Raw genomic sequence first — 23816 nt, forward strand, 5'->3', positions numbered from 1 at the left:
CTTCACATACATTTTCTGCCCATCACAGAGCTCTCTGTATTAGAGTTCCTTTACTCCACAGTAGTTCTTGCTGTGTGATCTCCTGGGTAATCATTCAACACCCTTAAAAAGGCTGATAAAAGCTAAAGCTGCAAAATAAGCTGCAAATTTGTTTCATGGACTAATATCCCTTTGGGAATAAATAAAATACATTCTCTCTTGGAAACTACTATACTGTACTTTGCTTTCTTTTATAGTCAAGAGAAAAGGGCAGGTTTTTCAAACTGTATTAAGTCTCTTCATTTGTAGGCAGTGCATCCAAATCCCCCTTCAAACAGAGGTTTTGTTTAAACTATTGAAATGTCACAACTGGAAAAAAAAAATAATTAATGAAAAAACAAAGACTTACTTGCTCAGTCAGGCAGTACTTCATTATTACGTCGCTTCATTGCATGCTGATATTTAGTGCATATTTAGTTGGGAAGGGGTTTTAACAAAAGTGTCTATAGTGAAACAGTAAAAGACAAGCTTCTCTTACTGCTCCTGTATATTACTGCACCTATTATAAATAAGGGTCCCCTGCATATTCCAGTTTTCATTATCATTTGCACAGGAGAATTGAACTCACACAGTTACAGTATTTGGTGCCTGGTAGAGTGTGGCTGCTTCTTTCTGCTTGTTGCATTTTCTTTCAGGGAAACTGTAGTCTCCCTACCCACCTATACTCTGAATTAGGCTCCAGATCCTTCAAACATCATACATGTCATCATCTCCTAGGCAATCAGCAGCAGAACAAGAGGACACAGTCTCAAACTGTGTCAGGGGAGGTTTAAACTCAAGATGAGGAGAAAGTTCTTCACAGAGAGAGTTGTTAGCTGTTGGAATGTGCTGCCCAGGGAGGTGGTGGAGTCACCGTCCCTGGAGGTGTTCAAGAGGGGATGGGACATGGCATTTGGTGCCATGGTTTAGTAGTCACGAGGTCTTGGGTAACAGGGTGGACTTGATGATCTTTGAGGTCTTTTCCAACCTTACTGATTCTGTGATATTCTGTTTCATAGGATTACACATTGGATTTGCGCGATTCCATATGTCATTTCTTAAAACTGCAGACCTCTAGAGCTGGCTTTGTTTTTAAGTCTAAATCATGCTTTTCAGTCAGGATTAAAGACTCAAACAATTAAGTTTTGGTGTTTTTTTTTTTAAATAGCTTAATTCCTTGAAACTTTTAATCAGGTAAGAAATTTTCAGCATTCTTGTTAAATGCTTATTCCTCAAGATTCTCTGAGTCAAATGTTCTTTAATAAAACAGAATTATATAAAATCAAGGAAAACAGACTTTTAAAACATGGAAAGAGACATGTCAGGACAAGATGAATTGCAATATTGATTTTGTGAGGATAAATGGGTTTTGTAATATTAATATAGAGAAACCTTTATTACATTGACTCTCTAGGTGCAGTTAGAGCCTCTCCAGCAATCTGTTTAAAATCTTCATTTTTCATCCTTATGGGAAAACCTCACTTACTAAATGGATTTCATAAACAGTAATCTGTCAAGATATATATATATAGATAAACAATTTGTGATGTTCATTGATCAGTTCATTATAGTAAACAATACAGAGGTAAAGCATTTCAAATGTGTACCAATTACAACCATTATAGATCTATTCAGACTGCTGCTAACGCCCAATATGTCTAATTCTTTAATTGCCAAGGAAATTTTCCCACTTCACAAACCGAAATGCATTAAAAATACATGGAGTTCCTGCTTTATCTCTAAAACATCATGAAATAAATCAGCTCACATACATTCCTCAGTGGGAGAATTTTAAAGCCTCACAGTTTCTCTGTGTCACAACTTTTGTTTCTTTTCCACTGTTGTGCCAAGACAGATATATTTCTGCCGCTACATTTTTTTTTGTTCTGTAACCAGAGCCCTTAAAAGACACTTGTAGCAAGAAGGTTTAAATGACTTTGCAACGTTATAGAGAAAGAGAAATCGTATTATTATTTTTAAGAAGATACTAACAGTTAAAGAAATAGATTAAAACAGCTTAACAAATGAAGAGTTAGATTATTATTTTCAGTGGATAAATGTTTCTGCCTGAGGAGCAGAGGTACATTGCCCAAGTAGATGATAACCAAGAGGAAGTCAAGTATATGCAACACAAGTTAATCATGTTAATGTACTACCAGAGCAGTCTTCAATACTGTCATGAGGATTAAGTAGTATTAAGGCATTAAAGCCAACTCTGATTCAAATTCCAGAACTGTAAAAACTTTCCATTTTTACAAGAAGATCTGAATCTAGATAAGTCTAGATATTTCCACATTTTTAATGTCATAAGACAGCTCAAAATGAAGGTAATCAAAAGCCAATATCCAGTTCAGGATAGCTATTGCTTAACACAGATCAGCGCCTTCATCACCTGCTAAAACTCAGTGTGTGTGTCTGTGTCTCTGTGTGTGTGCAGATATTACAACCAATAAAATTAAAAAAAAAAAAGTAATTCATAATAAGGAAAATATGTTTTAAAGGGATCTTTAATACAACATAGATTTTATTCCTTACCATCAGAAATGACAGAAAGTGAAAATAGGAAGTCCTTACTCCTACAAATTACTTTATGGCCATTAGCAGATGCCTCTATGACCCATGACAGTAAAAAATAATTTTAAAAATCTCCTAATAAGTGACAGTAACATAAAAGTTAAAGTGAAAAATCTGCAGAATAATGTTAAATATATGCAAGATGACACTGATAATCACTGCTTAAAAGCATGTCTACCCTATAACTAGCTGGGGAAAGGAGCACAGGGAGGGGAATGTTGTACAGATTTTGCTTCTGCCTGGCTGCTTTTTTTTTTTTTATGGTAAAAATACTGACTACAACAAAACAATTTAACAACATCAGTCTGCATGAAAATATTATTGTATTAGAGATGTGCAATCTTCCTAGACAATATTTAAAAGGAAATTGAGATTGTGGGGATTAAGCAAGGACAATGATCCTGGAAAAGAAAGATAGAGCAATAGTTGGAATAACAATGCACTACCTACAGATACTTTCCCCCCACTACGTTCCAGGGAATATATCCATATAATTTCAGTGCATCTAGAGGCCTCAGGCTACATCAGATAAACAATTTACCCTGTGGCACATAAATAAATGCTGAAAAATAATATACTGCTTCAGAAAAAGAGGTTTTTTTGAGAGGAAGGATACTGTATTTCTGTTGCTGCTATGAAAAGAAATTTGAAAATACAGGGATATCTACATATTTTTTTTTGCACGCTTTTTGCACCTTTTTTTTGCATGTTTTTTTGCACGGCCCCCCCCCCCCCCCATTAAAGTATCTTCCTGACATCTTTGAAAACATTCACCAGTTATAAGAATTGCACTTTAACTAATCAATGATTAACACCTCAGAAACCCATGCATCTTGCTGAAGACAATGTAGAGAAACATTTACCAAACAGCTATAACATGAGACAGCATTAGCATTATACAGCTCTCATGTTGTTTGTACTTAAATCCACAGCAAAATTTCTATTTCATTCAGCTCCCAGGAGCACAGGTGGTTTTGTAACGTAGCACGCGTAAATCAGTGTGCACACATGAATTCAAAGAAGGATTGGTGCAGCTGGATTACATCTTTTCATTTTCACTAAACCTGTGAACAAGCTACTATAAGAAAAAGGAGTAACAAGGAGGTTATAAGTGATCTGTAAAGAAACACTTACCTCCCTGTGACAGAGTCAAATCCAAAATAAAGTTCTTTGCACTGTTCACACGTATGTCCTGTTACAGAAGCATCTTGGCAAACACATTGGCCAGTTAGTTTATCACAGATCTGATTCACTGAACCAGCTGCATGGCACAGACATGGCAGACAGCCAGTGACACTGGATGGAGAAAAATAAAAACCTGGAAAAGAAAGGGATTTTGTGAACATGCAACATACAAAAAGCTAACACAGTAAGATTATTAATAACTTGTGTGTAATCAGGGATGAAACAACAGAACCAAAACTTAGGTAACACACATATCAACTCAAATAAAACAGTAGAGTCCTCCTGTGGAGCTGAGCTTCTAAATCTTCTCACTGGCACTTTGTAAAGCTATTATTCATCCTCCACTTTCCAAGTCTGATTTTTTTTTTTTTTTTTAATTCTCTCTCTTCAGACTTTATTTTAGACAGAGAAAATGCAAAATAGGGGGAGTAAGTTAATGTGTCTTTGGGGAAAGTAAAGACCCAAGGACATGAGAGGTACTAATGAATGCACCACAAGCAGTAGAAACATACAAAAGGAACTTAGGAGAACAAATGTGTCCATTTTAGTCTGGGAGCTCATCTCTTGACAACAGCCAGTTCCGAAACACAAGAGACGCACTCAATTTCTTAAGAAAGTCTATTAATCTTTCTCAGCCAGTGGTTATGTTAATCCTTGAAACATGATGATGTTTCTGAGGAAAAACTATGTTTGATGAGCATTAATAGGTCTATGTACAATTTATATTTCGTTCTTCCTCAACACAGATTTCGTATCTTATATAAATACTTTCACAGAAACTAATAAACCGATGGAAAAAAAGCTACTTCCCTATCAAAAAGCTTCTACTCTGAACCCTATCCATTCTGAATCCTCTGTTCCAGAATGATTTCCAATTATGACCTGGAGCATTTACTCCATCTTCCCCACAATATATTTGGAAAGTTTCTGCGATACTGTCTTTTATCCTATTTCCTTTACAAGCAATCTTTATTTATGATAGGCTCTACCAAATTATTGATCAATAGTCTACATGTATCTAACCTGGCCACTGAAGAACTTGCCTATTATTCACAGACTCATCCAAATTTCTGAACAAAAGAGGTTTTACATGCATTGTTTTAATGATGCTGTAGCACTTTCATTAATTTCTTTTACACTGTATGGACTTATTTTACTCCTACTAATTTCTAGGTTGTTGGGGTTTTTGGGTTATTGTTTTGGATTTGAGGGGATTTTTTGCTTTTGGGATTTTGGGGTTTTTTTTGCTTTTGGTTTTGTTTTCTTTCTGATCAAAAGACAATTCAAGTAATGGCATACCAATAAGAAAAATAATTACATCATTTTCCAAAATTATTTTCTATTTTTATCTGATTATTAGTGAACATTTGACTTAGGCTTTCATACAAACTGCTCTGCTCTTGTTTTTTGAGTGGCACTGCTGATTTAAATGTAGCGAGATATGAGAGTTCTGTTAACGATGATGGTGACAATATTAACTGGCACTGGTCAACTGCAAGTATTTTTCTTTGACCATCCATCTTAAGTCAGGGTCATTGACAGAAGTTTCTGTCTCTGGCAGCTGGTTATTATTAATTATTATTGAACAACAGAAGAATTTCAGATGCTACTCAGTGGCACAGTAACTGCACAGACTTCTCAGACACTTTACCTGTCTCTTCAAATAAAATTTAATCAGTTTCTTCTTAGTCATATTTTCAGTTACCAAGCCTTTTTTTGTTGTCCAATAACTTCCTGATGTCCTGCTTTATAATAAAGAGCCAAAAATTGTATTGTAACGTGTCACATCACCCAAGGCTTTATTATTTATTTTGTCTTACAAGATATATCTTTATATATACACCCCTAGGGTGGTATTCTCCGGCTTTGCAGCAGCGTTGCACTGTGAGCTCATATCCAAATAGCAGAGGAACTAAACAAATTGAAAACATTAGAATTTTACTGCTCAAATCTTTGTTCAAGTTTAGCCTCTGGTCCTCAGTGAGATAAATCTCAAGTGGACAGTGAAGTGATATCAGTCTCCAGTTAACATACATTCGCATCATAAAAAACCATGCTGTTGGCACTTTATTCCAGAGAGGCCCCAAACTGAGCCACCACAGAGACTGAATAGCTAGAAGTTATTAGTGAAGCAGCATGTATTATCTCATACTGCAGTTGTCTGCACAGTACAGTGCCCATCCTGTGCATAAATAGAGGAGACCATTTCCCAGCAATGTCACTCCTGAGCACAATGAATGACTCCACTCAAAGAACGTAACAGGAAGATAGGAAACAAGTTTAAGCCTGGACTCCTGCAGAAGGTCAAAGCACTTCTTCAGGACCCAGTTTATTGTTGCAGTAAATGATAAACACTCAGGCTAAAATGCATCCTTGGCCATCTGAAATTTTGCATGAAACCAACATCTAAGAGAAATTATGGGGGGTAAATAAGCACTTCTGTAGAACATAAATTCATTTTAGCTCAATAGAATTGATCACTCCACATATTGTTTTTGTTATAACAATGAAATTCTTAATTATAAATCGTCTATATTTGATGTTAAACACCCTGGCTCCCCTAATGATGTCATACCATAGTGAAGGACTTGTTATGTTGCTTACTTTATTTTTTTTTAAATTTTTTTTTTTTAATAATAATCTTCTAGAAATGGGCTAGCAGTTTAACCTCATTTCTGGATACTACTGCATTTTTTTTTTTTCCACAAGGAGCAAAATAAAAGCATCACTTTTTAAAAAGCAAAAGTGAGGGATAGGAAAATGGAAGAAAGTCTTTCCCCTAACTAATTTATGAGTGAAATTAACATGATAAAATGGAGATAAAAAGAGCCAGTGGATTACAAATTCATACTGCTTGTCATAATCATTATTATTATTATTATTATTATTTACTTCCACCACCTAGAATTTGACAGGAAAGAGTAAGAAACAACTTAATGCAAGCTTAATTTACAGCAAGGTTAGAAGGGCTCATAAAAGTTGCTTTATGAAGGATCCAGTATTGTAAAATAGAGCCAATTTCCAATTTTAAGACAGCCACTGCAAATCTCTACAAGATCTACATATATAAGTAGTATTACGCTTATTCTTTTTCAGATTTTTTTCCAATTCAACCATAACTGATCACATTTGTCAATCAAACATACTCTTCAAAAGAATGAAAGTCACAGCAAAGTATTCACCTTCCTTTTTTAATCATACTCTTACTATTTGTCCCTCTGGAGAGCCAATGGAAAAGGAACATCTGGACAACTCCCTTGCACTTTTACATATTTACCAACTATGGCAGTAATTCTTCACGGAGAGAGTGATTGCCCATTGGAATGGGCTGCCCGGGGAGATGGTGGAGTTGTCATCATTGGAGATGTTTAAGAAGAGACTGGATGGGGTGCTTGGTGCCATGGTTTAGTTGATTAGATGGTGTTGGATGATGGGTTGGACGTGATGATCTTGAAGGTCTATTCCAAACTGTTTTTTTCTATTCTATTGTTCATTTCTTAACCATAGTCTATACTTCAAAATGCACAACTAACCAACAATGCTGTCACAACACATTTCACTTTTTTCCTGGCCAAGAATACTCAGTATTGGTGCCCAGCCACATATCCTATGTGCTGGTTTACATCTTTTCCATGCTACATACTGCTCCATGAAAAGCTGTGGTCTTTATTCTGTTTTCTCTTTCTCTACACCTCTGCTGCTCTCAAGACTTGTGTCAAATGAGACAACAAATTCTCAGAATGAGACAGAACAAACTTCACAACTGTTTGAGGGCTGGAAATATTTGTTTCTACCACAACAGCCTGGGACATCTCAAAAGCAAGTTTATAGACAAGGTAAAACTGATGTTTCATTCAGTTTCATGCTATAATCAAGTGTTTTTCTTCTTGCATAAACCATTAGTTTTAAAAAATAATTAAATGTACAAAAATCTACCACAAATGTTACTTGCATGAGAACAAGCTGGAAGATAGGTGGTCATGGATACATATGACTCAATGATCTGGAAAGAAGTGGGATTTAAAAAAAAAAGAAAAAAATCTCATGATAAAACAGTTTCCCAAATTTACATTCCTTTTGAATTTTTCTCCTTTGGCAATTCTTCCTGCATTAAGATTTTGGTAACTTTTGGAAACCATCCAAATTTTATCAAAGCACGCAGAAGATGTGCTACAATACGATGTTATTTTAAATACCACTAACTTTAACACACATAAATTACACAGAATAAGGAAAAAAATACATGTGACCTGTATCCCACTCAGAAACTTGAACCGCAGAGTTGAAATGTCCCAACAGCCTAAGAAGTCTTCAGTATGTGTTAAAAGCTATCATTTTTAGCTAATCATTTGTGTGCTTTTAACTAGGCTGTGTTGACTACAAATATACTTGGAGTGTATACTCATCTTTGTCCCAAGTGTGGCCGTTTGACGCTGTGCCTTTAAGAAAGGGGCACACTGGCTAAATGTTTGTAAAATATTTTGGTATTCTAAACGAATTTCATTGGTAGGATTGTGGGAGGAGAGATTGGACCCAGGGGAGTTGGGAACTTTCTCTCAGTCTTCCTTCCTTCGCTGTCCCTCTCGGCTGGATCTGCTTCTGGGATTCTGGCCAACTAAGATAAGATACTAACTCCCTGTGCAAGGCCTTTCTTCCTTTCCTGCCCTGTTAACCGTCCACATCTCTTTTCTACCTCCTTTGGGGGAGAAGGAAGGTAGGGGGGTGAAGGGGGCACAGGGGGAAGCCCCCTCTGTGGGGGGTCTGGTTTCTGGTTGAGTTCATTTGCTGTATATTCCTGTATATATTGTAAAATACCTGTATTTGTTGTGTTACATAGAATCTGTTTCCTTGTAAAATATACTCTCATTTCTCCGACTGGGTTTAGCCGTGGTCTCTTTCTCAGTGGGGGAGGGAAAGCAGGGCCTTTCCTTTCAAACCACCACACCAAGGCAAAGCCTTAGGACATGCTTAGAGCACTTGAAACCAATTAAACTTTTTCATATTTCTACAATGTAATACCAGTATTATAAGCAGGTTACATTCCCCCCTGTTTTATGGAAAATTCTCATTTGAAGCATACTCAAAGTTAGATATATTAAATGTTTGAATGAGCTCACACCGGGATCAATGGTAAAATGCCAGTGAAAATCCCATAGTATGCTGTACCACACTTGGAGCAATACAAGGCTTTTACACTGATAAGGATTTATGCTTTCACCTACAGAAGACAGCTCAGTCTTCAGCACATACATGCTTATACTTCTTACTTAGAAAATGTAAAAACTATTCTTACAGTAAGATTTTATTATTTTTTTTAACAGGAACTATTGTGGAAGTATTCCTTTGAGTGCCATGCAAGCTTTTCTACAAACCAGTCTGTTCATACTATCAATTAAACCTTTTTAAACCATTTAGTTCTGCATAAACCCTGGCCTTTCATTTTCAAGGACAAGGGCGGTCACTGACTCGGGAAGCCTTGACATCACTCCTCTGCCCATCTCTGATTAAGTGGCTGCTGTAGAGGGTTAGCAGGTCAAATAGCACTGGAGGAGGAACAACTAAGAAAAACAGAACACTGCCATATTTATTAGTATATGTACCTAAAATAATTTAAATGAAAGTATTTTAAAAAATACTTAATGGAGGTTAAGCAGTTTTTTTAACCTCTGTTCAAATTATTGAATGGCATATTAAAACCAATGGAGATATACTGTACCTTTTAATGTGACCTGCTACTTCAACAAATCGCGTATGTATTTAACTTGAACTAAATCTATCTGTTCAATATTAATACTAAGGGTAGATTGATATTACCTATACTTTTGCTTTACCCACAGAACTAAAATATTAAAACATAATTATGGAACTTTCCACTTATAATGAACATTTAAGCTCTGTTTACAGTCATATGGTACAAAATCTTCAACAGTTACCTAGCAAATGCAGTATCACCCACTTGCAGGGCCAAAATACACAGTGCTTGTGAAAGCCAGCACATCTCTCAACACAGCAAGGCAGGTGAAAGTTTTGCATGACATGTTTGCAAGCCTCTTCCAAGTTTAACCAACTATCTCTGTGCCTCACATAATTCTCAGCTTTATGCATGATTGCCCTTCCTGAAGAACTTTTACTATGCCTTCCAAATAAGCATTTCTCACTGTGAGGATAGCTCCTGCTCATCCAACTTAGCTGGTTTTCCTGCTATTCAGTGACTGAGCCTTGCAATTTGTGTATTTTCACACTATTTAGAAGAACTAGGCCTAACCTTATTTTGGACACATTGAAACTGCAGCAGTAACACAAATTATATGACTTGTGGCAGTGGAATAAATCTGATGGCAATTGGGACATTAATACTTCTTTCTGTTCAGGTGGTTAAGAGGAGATGGAAAAAAAAAAATTAACAACGTAAGCCAGGGACATGTTAGACATGTGTTTAACATACCAAAAACTGTAGGAACTATGATGATATCCCACAAAGCAAAACTCAGTACATCAAATAGACGGCCTTCCAATTTCCTTACCTGGTTTACACTCATCACACCTTCTCCCCTGACGCTGAGGCAAACAGACACATTGTCCAGAAACATGGTCACAAACTGTTCCTGCCAACGTGCCCAGAGCATCACAGTCACAATGCTGGCAGCCAAGCTGGTTGCTCATGCTGAGGTTGTACATATGAAGCATGCACTGACTGCACTGAAGGCCAGTTACACCAGCTTTGCAAGGACACTGTCCTGTGGATTTGTCACAACGCAGAGAGCCATTTATTGTACCTGCCTTATCACAGTTACATGGCAGACAAACAAAGGAATGAATTTCCTGTACTTTGTGGTAGCCATCTAGGCATTCATCGCATTGTCTTCCTCCGATATTTGGTTTACACACACATTGCCCTGTATTCACATCACACACAGTTCCAGAAAATGACCCTGCAACATTACAGTCACAAGGCTTACAACCAGTAACATCCAGCCCATAGAAGTTGTCCATGCAGGTGTCACAGTGAAGACCTTTCACTCGTTCTTTACATTTGCACTGCCCAGAGACAGGGTTGCAGAATTGGTTCACTGAGCCATGGCTGTTGCACCAACACGGCTCGCATCCATCTTCATTAGCATATCTGAGCATTTTAAACCCAAAATTGCAACTATCGCACCTAAGACCTGGAAATAAAAAAGGTATTAATTAAAAAACAAACAAACAAACAAGCCTGAAAAGATATTCAATTTTTTTAGAAAGGATAACTATACTACATTTGGGGAGGTTGGGGAAGGGGAGGGTGGTGTTAAAAAGGAAAAATAGAGGAGAAAGGGCTAATATTTGTCACCAGCACAATTAACTGGAATGACAGGGCTGCACAAATCAATTAAGTAACAGTGGCATCCCAAAAATCTGTTTACTTTTCCAATTTGTTTCAGAAGTGATGTGTTTCTGCTGGCTTCTCAATACAATTTAAGATACTTCTGCATGAGATTCTTTGCAACATTTCTAAGACAAACTGGAATTAATCTCTTTGTCCCCCAGAACAATACCTGTTACACAATCAATGCTTACATGAACTCTTCACCCTATATAATAGAAATGCAGCATAGAGAGAATTGCACTGGGCTCACAATCTGTTCTAATAACATATATATAAAATAGTAAAAAAAAAAAAAAAACCAAACCCTAGGACAACACAATGTAGACTAATTAAGATGAATGATTTACTTAACAGTATACTTCAGATTTAACACTGATTACATTTATGTTGGTATTTGGTAGCAGAAAATATTTTCCATAATCTAAAATGAAATATTTTTATCTAAACATATGATTTAGTTAACTCCTACAGCACATTGAAATCTGAACTGTTTTCTTCATCTCATGGTATTATTAGCTTTGTTCTCAAAGTCATCACTTGCTTTACCCCCGCCTCAAGGGATGGTATTTGTATTTTAGTTTATACACTGTACATTACAAGAAAGCAAACTAGATTATTATATGAAAAATGCAAATTCTCAGTTATATATTTTCCCTTTCAATGAAGAAACCCTTCACTATGAAACCATCTCTTAATTGCTGTATACAGAAAAAAAATGCATACAATGCTCCATCAAGATATTTTCATCATTTAAATTTTTTTTTAAAAAAACATACAAAAATACACCTAGCAAACTTACATGTAGAAAAATAAAACTAAAAATGGTAGGAAATGAATTATACATATGGATAAAAACTCAAAAACTCCAACAGAAGGCAAGTTCCTTTAACAGTGATGAATGACTCACCTAAGGCATATCATTTAATTTCAATAAGGAAAATAAAAAAGGACCACTATTGCTGCAAATTTTAAAAATAACTGTATTGTTAACAAGAATTATGACTCATTTTGAACTATTAAAATTGGTCTACATGGATTCATATCATATCAGTTTTAAAAATATGCGGAGTGCTTATTTGAATATGCCATACATATTCCTGACAGGTAATCTATTCCTAACGATACTGAGGAAGGCCTACAGGGCATCACATTCAATGTTAACAAGTACAGGGGAGTTAGCACGCTTGGCATTTAATTCACATTCTTCTACCTTTTTATTCTAGATGAATGACCTACTTTAATAAAATTATTGGTGCTAATGTATTTTACTGGTGATAGAATCATTAGTAAGATTTAACAGTTGTGTTAACTCCACCAGTTTGTGTTTCCTAACACCGCGGTCCTTGGTTGCGTTTTTTCCTGTTACCGCGTTTGTTTAAATAGATAAAATGGCAATAGACAGATTGCTCTAAAAACCAATTTAGAAATCCAAGGAGGAATGCTCTTTGTTAAAGTTTGCCACACACATTCCAATTTACAGAAGCTTATTTACAATTGGTTTGGAAAACAAAACCAAACCAAAACAAACAAAAAAGAGAGAGAGAATCCAGTCTGGAAAAAAATAGGTATTTATCCTTCAAACAAACACTTGGTATAACTACAGACTTCCAATATAGTTACATATAAATTTGCAGAAAGCACAGCTTTACACATTTTTTTTTTGCATTACTTCAGTGGAAATAAAAATAATTGTATTATTTTCTTCTTTTGATGGTAACATTTTAAATCATTTTCTTGTATACCAAACTCCCACTGAGTTAAGAAAGGTTTTCACAAAAGCAAACTTGAAGTGTGGGCAAAGAATATATAATTAAGAAGGCTCTGGAATTGTCTTTATCAAATATAGAGAGTGAGTTTAAATAGCACAAAGGTTCTTTTTTTATTCTTAGAGCACTTTTTATGCTATAGAACCATATGCAAATTGGCATTCCACAAGAAAGAGAACAAAAACATTTCAGGCTTATATCTGTGTAGAGCTATTTTCATTATTTGCTGTTTTATATTTGCTTTTCAAAATTAGAAGAAAGAAGAAAAAGACTCACAAAAAATGGGAAAAAAAGTCAATATTCACAAGTCGGTGAGTCATTAATTAACATACATTTAAACACTGCTAAAATAACCCACAACCATGGTTAGCTAAAGAAAATAGATTTCCTAATTGCATTAATAACAAAGCAGAAAAGGATATCTTTTTCTTTTTTCCTTGAGACATATGTGTAATCTGAGACATGTACAGCTACCATGCAAGGCTCACTATATCAGGAAATTCTCCTTGCATAATATTCCCATACATCAACATTTCAAAGTGTATTATATATACTGTGTATTTTGGGCACTTGATAAATTTTGTCCTTATGTGGCTGTGGCTCCCCTCAAATATGCTGGAAGTAATAAATTGCTATAATCAAATCTAATTTCTGAAAAATACCTGTGGGAGTAACAAACAAAAAAGCACGTCTTGTAAAAAAAATGATAAATAACACAGAAGGTAGCAGTTTATTATAATCAGCTTGGCATTGAATTACAAAATTAAAATTATATGGCCCTTGATAACTAACCCTAGCTATGTACATGATCTGTGGAATTATGTTGACTTATTTTGCATTTCATAGGAACAGTTCAAAGAAATATAATAGAAAAAACCCTGATAGATTTATCACAAAGGACCCTGTAGCACAGAATATTTTGAGGAAAAAAAAAAATCCATTTATTTTGGTCTATTAAAAAAACTAGCATGGAAACGATTTGCTTAGAACTCATTAAGTATAAAACATTTTGAAAAAGTGTTAATTTCCTAAAAGAAACATCTATGCAGTAAGCAAATTACATTATTTCTGTGACTTATTAGTACGGGGCTATGTAAGTTAATGTAGCTATGCCATAAAGCAACTTCTAAAGGGTTGATTAAACTAAGCTTCAAGCTGTAGGTTTGATAGAATTATTAAACGAGTAATTTTTCAACAGTCAATTTCTCTCATTTTTATAATATGCCTTCAGCAAGAAGTTTACTGTACTTTTCATTTAGAAATCAAGTGTGTTTTATTTCTAGAGAAAACAAGAAAAAGGGGTCCAAAATTCTGCATTACACATACCAATAACATTTGCTTTGCACTTGCACTGGCCTGAATTTTGGTGACAGGTAATATCTCCATTGACTGTCCCAGAGGTATTGCAGTTACAGGCACTGCAGCCATCAGGGTTTGACTGTTGTAGATTGTAGAATCCTTCCTGGCACTGATTGCATTGTCTGCCAGACACATGTCTCTTACAATTACACTGGCCTCCAATCTAGGGAGATACAAAATATTATAGAATGATGAACATATCTATTTTTAGATGATACATTCATTAGCAACAAGAACAGGAGTGTGAGTTGGGGGCAGGGGGGGTGGAAACTTGAAAATGGAAGGGAGAAAAAAAAGGCTGTATAACATTTTAATTTGGGGGGGGGGGGGGGGGAGAGAAATATTACACAGTGTAACTATTCCATTTTGAATAGCATTTAAAAGTCCTGTTCTTTCAAAACAAAAATAAAACAGAATTGAGTAAATAAAAGAGCAATATTTAACATCTGGACAGAGAAAACTGCAAAGAATTATTACAAAACTGCACTGTATAAATACTGACTTCCACTAAAACAAATAGTACCTTTTTGAGTCATTGACCACAGAACACCATATAATTTTCAAATGTCCAGTTCTGCATTTTTTGTTCACACCATATACTTATTCATTTTAGTGAAAATGGTAGCCAAATAACTGAAACAAAGTAGAAATCTCTCACTACTCATCCAAAATATTTTTTTTCTTCATCTACAGAAGGGTGCGACCCATCAGCTCAGTGTCTGAAACCCTCTCCTTCTTTTGCTTCAGCTGGGATACAAGTGTTCCACTTCAGTGATGGGATATAAAGGTCCTCTCCTGCTCCCTTATGAGGTAGCACTGCTATTTTCATAGAATCATAGAATTGTTAGGGTTGGAAGGGACCTCAATAATCATCTAGTTCCAACCCCCCTGCTATGGGCAGGGACACCTCAGACTACATCAGGTAGCCCAGAGCCACATCCAGCCTGGCCTTAAAAACCTCCAGGGATGAGGCTTCCACCACCTCCCTGGGCAACCTGTTCCAGTGTCTCACCACCCTCATGGGGAAGAATTTATTCCTAACATCCAATCTGAATCTACTAATTTCTATTTTTGTCCCATTCCTCCTAGTCCTATCATTACCTGACACCCTAAAAAGTCCCTCCCCAGCTTTCTTGTAGGTTCCCTTCACATACTGGAAGGCCACAAGAAGGTCTCCTTGGAGCCTTCTCTTCTCCAGACTGAACAGCCCCAACTCTTTCAGTCTGTCCTCATGGGAGAGGAGCTCCAGCCCTCGGACATCCTGTGGACATGCTCAAGCACTCAAGCATGTCCAGATCCTTCTTGTAATATGAGCTCCAGAACTGGACACAGTGCTCCAGGTGGGGTCTCACCAGAGTGGAGCAGAGGGGAAGAATCACCTTCCTCGACCTGCTGGCTATGCTTCTCTTGATGCAGCCCAGGATGTGATTGGCATTCTGGGCTGCAAGTGCACACTGCTGGCTCATGTTGAGCTTCTCATCCCCCAGCACTCCCAAGTCCTTTGCTTCAGGGCTGCTCTCAAGCCAGTCCCTGCCCAGCCTAATTGCTTGAGATTGCCCCAATCCAGATGAAGAACCTTGCATTTGGTCTTGTTGAACCTCATGGGGTTGTCATGGCCCCAGCTCTCCAGCCTGTCAAGATCCCTCTGGATGGCCTCCCTTCTCTCCAGCATGTCTGCTGCACCACACAACGTGGTGTCATCAGCAAACTTGCTGAGGGTGCACTCAATGCCACTGTCCATGTTGCCAACAAAGATGTTAAACAAGCCTGGTCCCAGTACTGATCCCTGAGGGACTCCACTCATCACTGGCCTGCACTTGGACATTGTGGTGTCCATTGACAGCCACTCTTTGGGTGTGCCCATCAAGCTGGTTCTTTATCCACTGAACGGTCCATCCATCAAACCCATACTGCAACAGCTTGGAGACCAAGGCCTCATCCAATCTGGCCTTGAACGCCTCCAGGGAGAAGGCATCTTCAACCTCCCTGGGAAACTTATTCCAGAGTCTCACCACCCTGAGGACCTGTCCCTGGAGATACTCAAGGTCAGGTTTGACAAGGCTCTGAGCAATATGATCTAGTGGAGGATGTCCCTGCCAACTACAGGGTGGTTGGACTAGATGATCTTTCGAAGTCCCTTCCAACCCAAACCATTCTATAATTCTAACTTTCTCTTAAAATAGTGGAAAATTACACCAGAAAAATAAATATACCTCTTCAGAATGAGGAATAAATACCTGGCCAAGCAAAGAACACAATTCAAATTTTCCCCAGGAACCAGGCAATAAACATGTGTTTGAGATCTCCCTGCATCTATTTCCTCCTACTTTGCTATCATGTCAAAAAGAGTTTTGTCTGTAATCAACACAAGTGGCAAGTGGCTTTCTGGTTCTAATGAGAGTGAAATTCTTGCATGGCAGTTAGAGGGAGGTATAGGAAAACAAAGTTTTTCTTAGAGAGAGAATTTTACCAGATTGCTTCTTAATAGATCTGAAAATAGGGTTTCAGATTAGAGGATCTGTAAATAATCCACTGACATTCTTCCATAACACTGATTTCAGTCTTGTGAAAGAAGTAATTCAGAAAAAAAAAGACATTCTATACACAAGACAAAAAAATCCAGCCTCTGATTACATTCACAAAAGAATATTTTGGGTTTGTTTTAGCCATAGGTGACTAGAAACCTTTCCATTCTGCTGCTTCAGGCATTTTCTGTCAATATAAGATACCAATATGAAAGATATCTATTGAAGTTTAGTCTCTGAAATACAGAATAACTAATTCAGCTACATAAGTCCACTTTAACCCCTGTGTTCTACAGTAAGCATGGCATTGTAAGAGACATGACTATCAGCTCAGCGAAAGATGCCATTGTAAGGCATCCCTTATTATAGTTTTTTGGCCTTCATACACTATATATACTTCAAGCACATGTGTAGAATTTTAGAGACAAAGTTGAGAAATACATTCTAGATAAAAAGAGAGGATGGAGGTGAAGGTACAGGGTGGAAGTATTTAAAAGTACTTTTAAAACTGGGAACATTTGTAGGATTCTGTAACTGCCTGCCCTGATGATAAGTTCTTCAACATTTTCAGCAGCAGACTGACAACAGAAAAGATGCTTGTGAGCCTCAAGGATCACCCCAGCTCAGAACACACAGCCAGCACCCTCATGACCCTGAGGGCACAAAGTAGCCCTGGGGCTTCCACTCATAAACTCTACCCACAGGAGCTCCACACAAGCTCCAGTCTGAGTGTCCACATTGCACCTGGGATATGCTGCAGCTGTCCCTTTGCCCAGCCTCCCAGAGGGATCCCCTGGAATTAGGCTGCAGCTATGTCTCCAGCCTCACCTCCCGCTTCCTCCAGTCTGACTCTTGAATGGATACTGGACCAAATTTATCACATGCCTTGTCTGGGGCTGTTAATAGACCCTGTTCTGAGCACTTGGCCATGTTCCAATGCTGTGGGACACTGACATGGTCAGGGTGGGAACTGCCATGCTGGGAGCACCTTCAGTGAGTTGATTTTCAACATGACTTTTAGTCTTTGCACAAATACTCTAACATCAGTTCAGGTACAGCAAATGCATAGCAAGGAGATATCAAACATGAAATGAAGAAAAATTGTGAAGAAACATTAATGCAAAAAATAAGCTGGAAGTGATACTGAGCCTCCACAAATTAAATATAAAGAATAAGACACCACTCCAGTAAAGATAAATGTAAGTCTGCAATGTACTAAAAATTAATCTCATATTTAAGACAGGAGAAGGAAAATTAAGGTTTCAGAACAACTAATTGAAGGGTACAACACATAACCAGAAAAAAAAAGTAGACTAAAAACCAAGAAAAACATCTTTTTAAAGAACTGAAATGTTAGCTAAAAAGAAAAAAAAGTAAAATTAAAATATAAATGCACTATGAAAATTAGTTACTGCATTAATTTAGTAAATAAACTAATAATTTGGCTTCATTTGGAGAAAAATTGGCTTTAAAATATCTGTACAGACAGAGAAACAAAATAATTCAGATGGATACCATTATAAAGATGTTCAAACGGACACTTGTTAACAAATGACACAGAAACAGGTGTATCAAGTTTTGATATGGAAAGCTACATCAAAATGGGTAGATCAAACCATTTCAATAACTACATAAAAATCCAAGTGAATTATAAAGCAAAGTGGGTTTTGTTATTACTATTATCTCTGTAAATTTAGCTTACTCTGGAAACAATGGTATCATTGAGAATACTGACAGCAATTAACATTTGAAGATTTTGTTAACCAGAATTTCACCAGCTGTGCACTGGAGATATTACTGAACCTTCCCCTCCTCCCCCAGATTCAAATGCTATCTGTCATTTAAAGATACAGACTTCAATTATGCTAGTTACAGAAAAGCAATCTGTTCTCCTGTTGCTTATATCTGAGAGGCCTGGTTCTGACCCAGACAGCAAGCAGACAGAAACATCCTATTAACAGGACCATCCTGGTTCTAAATCACTTATGGAAAATATCTGTCTAGATTGTTCACTAAGAAAATTAGTCTAACTAAGCATTACTACCAAGTGGTGGTGCATCTTGGGACCTCATGGCTACAATTGTTATTTGATACAGAAAATCACTGATGTTGAGTTGGCTTATATCCCTAGTGTGATTTATAATTTACGTATGAAATGCACATTAGTCTCACATCCTTTAATGCAAACAGATATAAAAAGTACACAAGCAATTTACTCCTGCACAAGTCACAGCTATAGCATCATTATCCTTAAGCGGGAAGCAGACTACCCGAGATTTCTGAACTTTAGAAATACCAAGACATTTACACTGCTTTAGATTGTAGTCATACAATTCTTTAAACAGGGAACACTAACTCATCACATCTAGAATCCCAAATTCAAAGAGGGCCTCATACAGGAACTGTCCCAGCATTCAGTTACTAGCCTAATATAATGACTTAAGAAGAATCATAGAACATACATATCTGGTTCGAAGAGACCTCAAAATTTATCTAGTCCAACACTCAACATGGCATTGAAGGGTAAAGAATTAAGCACCCAGAACAAATAAGTGTCTTAATTATTGTTTAGAGTATAGCAAGCTCTTTAACCATAGCTCTCATCCAGTAGATATTCAACATGTATATGTCAAAGACTGAGAAAAATATCTTCTGTCTACTTAAAGCCATTGACCACATATATATTCAAAAACAGAATATGGAATTTTCTGGAAAAAACGGCTGGCCTAAGCCTTTCTGAAAGTTAAACCCATCTTTTTCTTGGTGGACAGCTATTCTTTGGTGACTCTAATGGGGAAAAAAATTACTGCCAGAAATGTAATCAGAAAGTCTCTCTACTTCTGAAGAATAATATGAGATGTAGCTTGATGATACTAAATAAGTAAATAAATACATTTTAAAAATAAAGCCCAAACTCTCTAAACTTAATTTATCAAAGCTACCTGTGGGTTTTGAAGCCCAAAACACATGACAAAAGAGACCTTTTGTGATTGGCTGAGTCTTTACTAACCTCAATTATTTAATCTCTACCAGGGAAGAAGCACCTTCCCTTGCCCTAAAACTTACAATTTAAGACCCATGGGTATATTCAGTTCCTGCATGAAATTCTTTCTATTCATTCTACTGCAGGGTTTACAATTGATCTTGAAGTTCTGCCTTTTTGATATTAATGTTAATCATACACTTCTCACTGCCTTTTTACTTGATACATATCTAGCAAGGACCCCAGCACTGAGTTGGCTGCAGTCTCATGAAATGGGAGTGGGGAGTAAGAGGTTTGAAGACTTTTCTTCAGTTGAGGAAACGAGAACTGTAAGATATACTGGTTTCTGCTCTGACCACCAAATATCTGACAATATTTTTGATATGTCAGCTTTGGGAAAGGAAAATTGAATAAGCAACAATGAAGTTCTTTTTCACTCCCCCACTATCTCGTCTTGTCATCACATATGATGACTTTCAAAGTCAACGCTTTCTACTGATTCTGCTGAAAATGTAAAATAAGGAGTTCACCCCGCACCCATGACACTCCAAAGGGTAGGAGTGGACCAAATCCCAAAAATAACTTGACAAACTGTCACAGAAAACCAGTATTTCCATGGTACAAAAGCTCATCAGAAATGAAGCCATGGGATTAATTAACATTAAAAATGTATATATATATATAATTTTCTTTCATTTTAGCAATAAGATTAAAGGCCTTCCATGAAAGCAAACACAGGATTTAGAATACACATAGTGTTTTATAATTTGATTTTGATGGACTCCACTATCCAACTGAACTTTACGTTGACACATTTGCATCCTTCATACTCCTTATTCTATTTGGTATATCTGTCAACTGAAATACCCTTAATTAACTGCTTAACCTATGTTCTTTCCCTTATAACACACATTTCAGTTATTTATTTATTATCAATCACAATAAATGGGTTGAAAACTGTGTAGGTAGAAAAATGAAAACAGGAGGATGCTCATTCTAATTTGAGATCAAAGAATGTATCAGCTCAGAAGTAAAATTGCCAAAAGTATTTTGGTTTAAAATACATATATATACACAGAGCTATTGACTAGCTTTACTATTATATATTACTGGGGGTGGGGGGTGGCATTTGGAATTCTGAGGGGGGAAAAAAATCAGAAATTCAAAAGAACAATATTTAGAGAGTGTACAGAAAGGTGAAATCTGAAGCCCTTTCAAAAGCTTACTTAGTAGAACTCCTCAGAGAGAACAGTAACTAACATTTTGTTCATCTTCAAGCCTTAGAGTTTTCTTGCAACACAACACAGCTGCCACCTTGACAGAAGGTGATTACATCTTTGCAATTCTGAACAATATCCTCTGCAGTAAAGCACAGCTTGCTTGCACCCATAAGTATATGACACTTTTTTATTTTCAGGTTGAGAGTAAAATCTTAAAAATCTGCAAAAGCTAGGAAAAAAAAAAAAAAGGTGTCTTCATTCACTTAGACCAGAACTGTACTTCCAGAGACTGGGTAAGAGCAATAGCAGCACTTTCAGCTTTGCCTAGAAACAAATGTCCTGGAAATGAGTGCTTTTTTCACACCATTATATATGGCATATTATAATAGAATCATGAAAGGACTACAAACTGCTGTGCCTGATTGAATATATAAGCATTTGTAGAGCAGTCTGGGTAAAAAGCTGCACAGGAAAATGAGGCAAGGATTGTAGTATAAGGGCCAGAAGAAATTAATCTCCAGCTCTCCATACAGAGCACGAGTGATCACATCAGCAGTATTCTGGCAGAATTTCCTCACGTGTGAATGGTTAGGGAGAAGGGAAGGAGGCAGCCAATTCTTCTTTCACTTTCATAAAACCCAGGCACCTCAAATAATTCATCTGGACTATCTGATTGTCTGACACATTTTGTGACAGACATTCACAGAGGATGCAACCAGCATGTATCTTTTCTACAATGACTAGATGTCAATAACCAGCACAGAATTGGGCAAATTTTATCAGACTTTAGTAATTCTCTCTCGTACCCACCAGTCTCAAGAGAAGACTTCCCTCTGCAAAAAAACATGAACCACTCACAGATGCATTGCTACACCACTATTCTAAAATCCCACTTATTAATATAAGATATGAAGTTACAGTTTTGAAGTTTTTAATGTCAGTTTGCACTTCAAAATACAAATGAAGTTATACACAGACCTACAACTTGGCATGACATACAGGCGTGTGAGAACTGAGAACCTATGCAAGGGAGAAATACTACATACTTGCATGCATTTCTCTCCAAGGGCGGAGTGAAATGGGTGTACAGACCAGGTGTAGAGTTTTCATGATGAGTTCAAAGAACCAAGATGGGAATAGCCGCATTACAGTAAACTCTACTACTCATCTTGTGAACTATCTACATGAATAACTTAATTTGATGAGTAAGTATTCTGTGTTATTCAAGAGAGTAATTTGTGATTCAGTAGATTAAATTCGAAACTGTACCTTTTGGAACTTAGTGACACAACTGGCACTTTGTGAAAAGAAACTAAATATTGATGAACTGAAGAAAATAAAAAGTTATGCACTAAAAGTGTGTTCTGCCTCATTTTGGGCATATTTGCTTGAAAATGTTATTGTGATGTGACAGTTTTCATTCCTTACAATTCCATCTTCCACAGGTCAAATTTGGAAACACTTCCTTCAGTGATGCCTTCCTATTTCAAGTAATTTCTTTCAGCTTTTAGTCCCCAGCCTTATTAATCTGTTCTTCAATGCCTCTTAATCATATCTCCCTGCACTGCTTCTACTGCAGCAGTCAACAGATGCTTTATTGAGCAATAGTCTCCTTCATTTTCCCCATTTTACCTCCCCATTCATATTTTCATATTCAAGCTTTATCAATGTTCTTGTATATGTCACTAAAAAAGCAGTCACTTCTGTAAACCACTCTTTCTCTGATTAATAGTCACAGCTGAAGTTAGCTTAGGTTAACATTTCACCACAAACCAAAGCCACAAATATTTGCTTTCATTTTTTCCTATACCTTAAACAATACTCTTAAGATAATACCTGTGTTTTTCAAGGTGGCTTTTTTCTCCATTTCTGTGATGCTGGCAACAAAGGTGCTCAGCCTCTGAGGTATGTCAATAATATTTTGAAAAGGTTTAAACATTTTTTAATAAAGTAGTTATACTTTTCGCAAAATCTTACTGCTGTTTACCCAGATGATTAAAAGGTTTTGTCATTTTGCTGTATTGAGGCTACTTACATTATCACACAGGAGGCTCTTATTTTTGGTGCCTGTTGCATAACAGTCACAGGGTTGGCAAACATCAATGGCTGAAAGATCTGCACCTGCTTGTCTGTAATGGAAATCCTTGCACAGCTCACAGTTCCTTCCTGCATGAAAGAAAGGTTATGCATTATGGCTTCCAATTCATTAAAATTAGCTGTATAATTCAAAATTAAAGACTCTATTCCTTTGAGAGAATTCTATAATTTTCAGGACGTCCATTTTAATGCACCTTTCATCTCTACCTGCCAATTTAGTGATCCAGAGCATATGAAACAATGAACCTGTTACAAACTATGTTTTACTCCATTAAACTTCCATCTGTTATGTAATACCACACTTATATAAAAGCTGTGCAATGCGAATGCCTATACATTTTTCGGATAAATTATCACTGAACCTGAAACTTTTCTTTTTTTCCCCTTACTAGAAAAAGCCAAAAAAACCCTGAAACTGTACTATTTTAAAGAAAGTATTCAAATATATTACTTACATGGAACAGAAATCTTTACTCAATAAGCAAGAAACTGACATCAGAGGAAAAAAATGATTATATTTTTAATATGCTATCCATTCAACTGGTTCAGTTGGAAAGATATTCTGGATTTAAATCCTTTAGCACATGTAATGGAAAGAGCTTTGAAACTGTGCATTCCAATTTATTAGAATGTTTTGCATAGAATATTTTACACAAGATTGAATAAAATTTTAATGATATTCTCCTGTAGCTTAAGTACTGACATAATTGTAATTACTGCTCT

General features: G+C 36.6%; 1 protein-coding gene across 1 annotated transcript in view; it reads right to left on the reverse strand.

Moving 5' to 3' along the window:
* Positions 1 to 23816, reverse strand: part of USH2A (usherin) — a 385837-nt gene that overhangs the window by 312275 nt on the left and 49746 nt on the right. Inside the window, exons 10-13 of the mRNA XM_054170013.1 lie at positions 23032 to 23162; positions 14236 to 14431; positions 10302 to 10943; positions 3727 to 3910 (exon numbers count right to left, since the gene is read on the reverse strand). Of these exons, the coding sequence (XP_054025988.1) occupies positions 3727 to 3910; positions 10302 to 10943; positions 14236 to 14431; positions 23032 to 23162 (1153 nt within the window). The remainder of the gene's footprint in view (positions 1 to 3726; positions 3911 to 10301; positions 10944 to 14235; positions 14432 to 23031; positions 23163 to 23816) is intronic.

Source organism: Dryobates pubescens, chromosome 2 (genome assembly GCF_014839835.1).
Source record: "Dryobates pubescens isolate bDryPub1 chromosome 2, bDryPub1.pri, whole genome shotgun sequence".
In the NCBI taxonomy this organism is placed as follows: Eukaryota; Metazoa; Chordata; class Aves; order Piciformes; family Picidae; genus Dryobates; species Dryobates pubescens.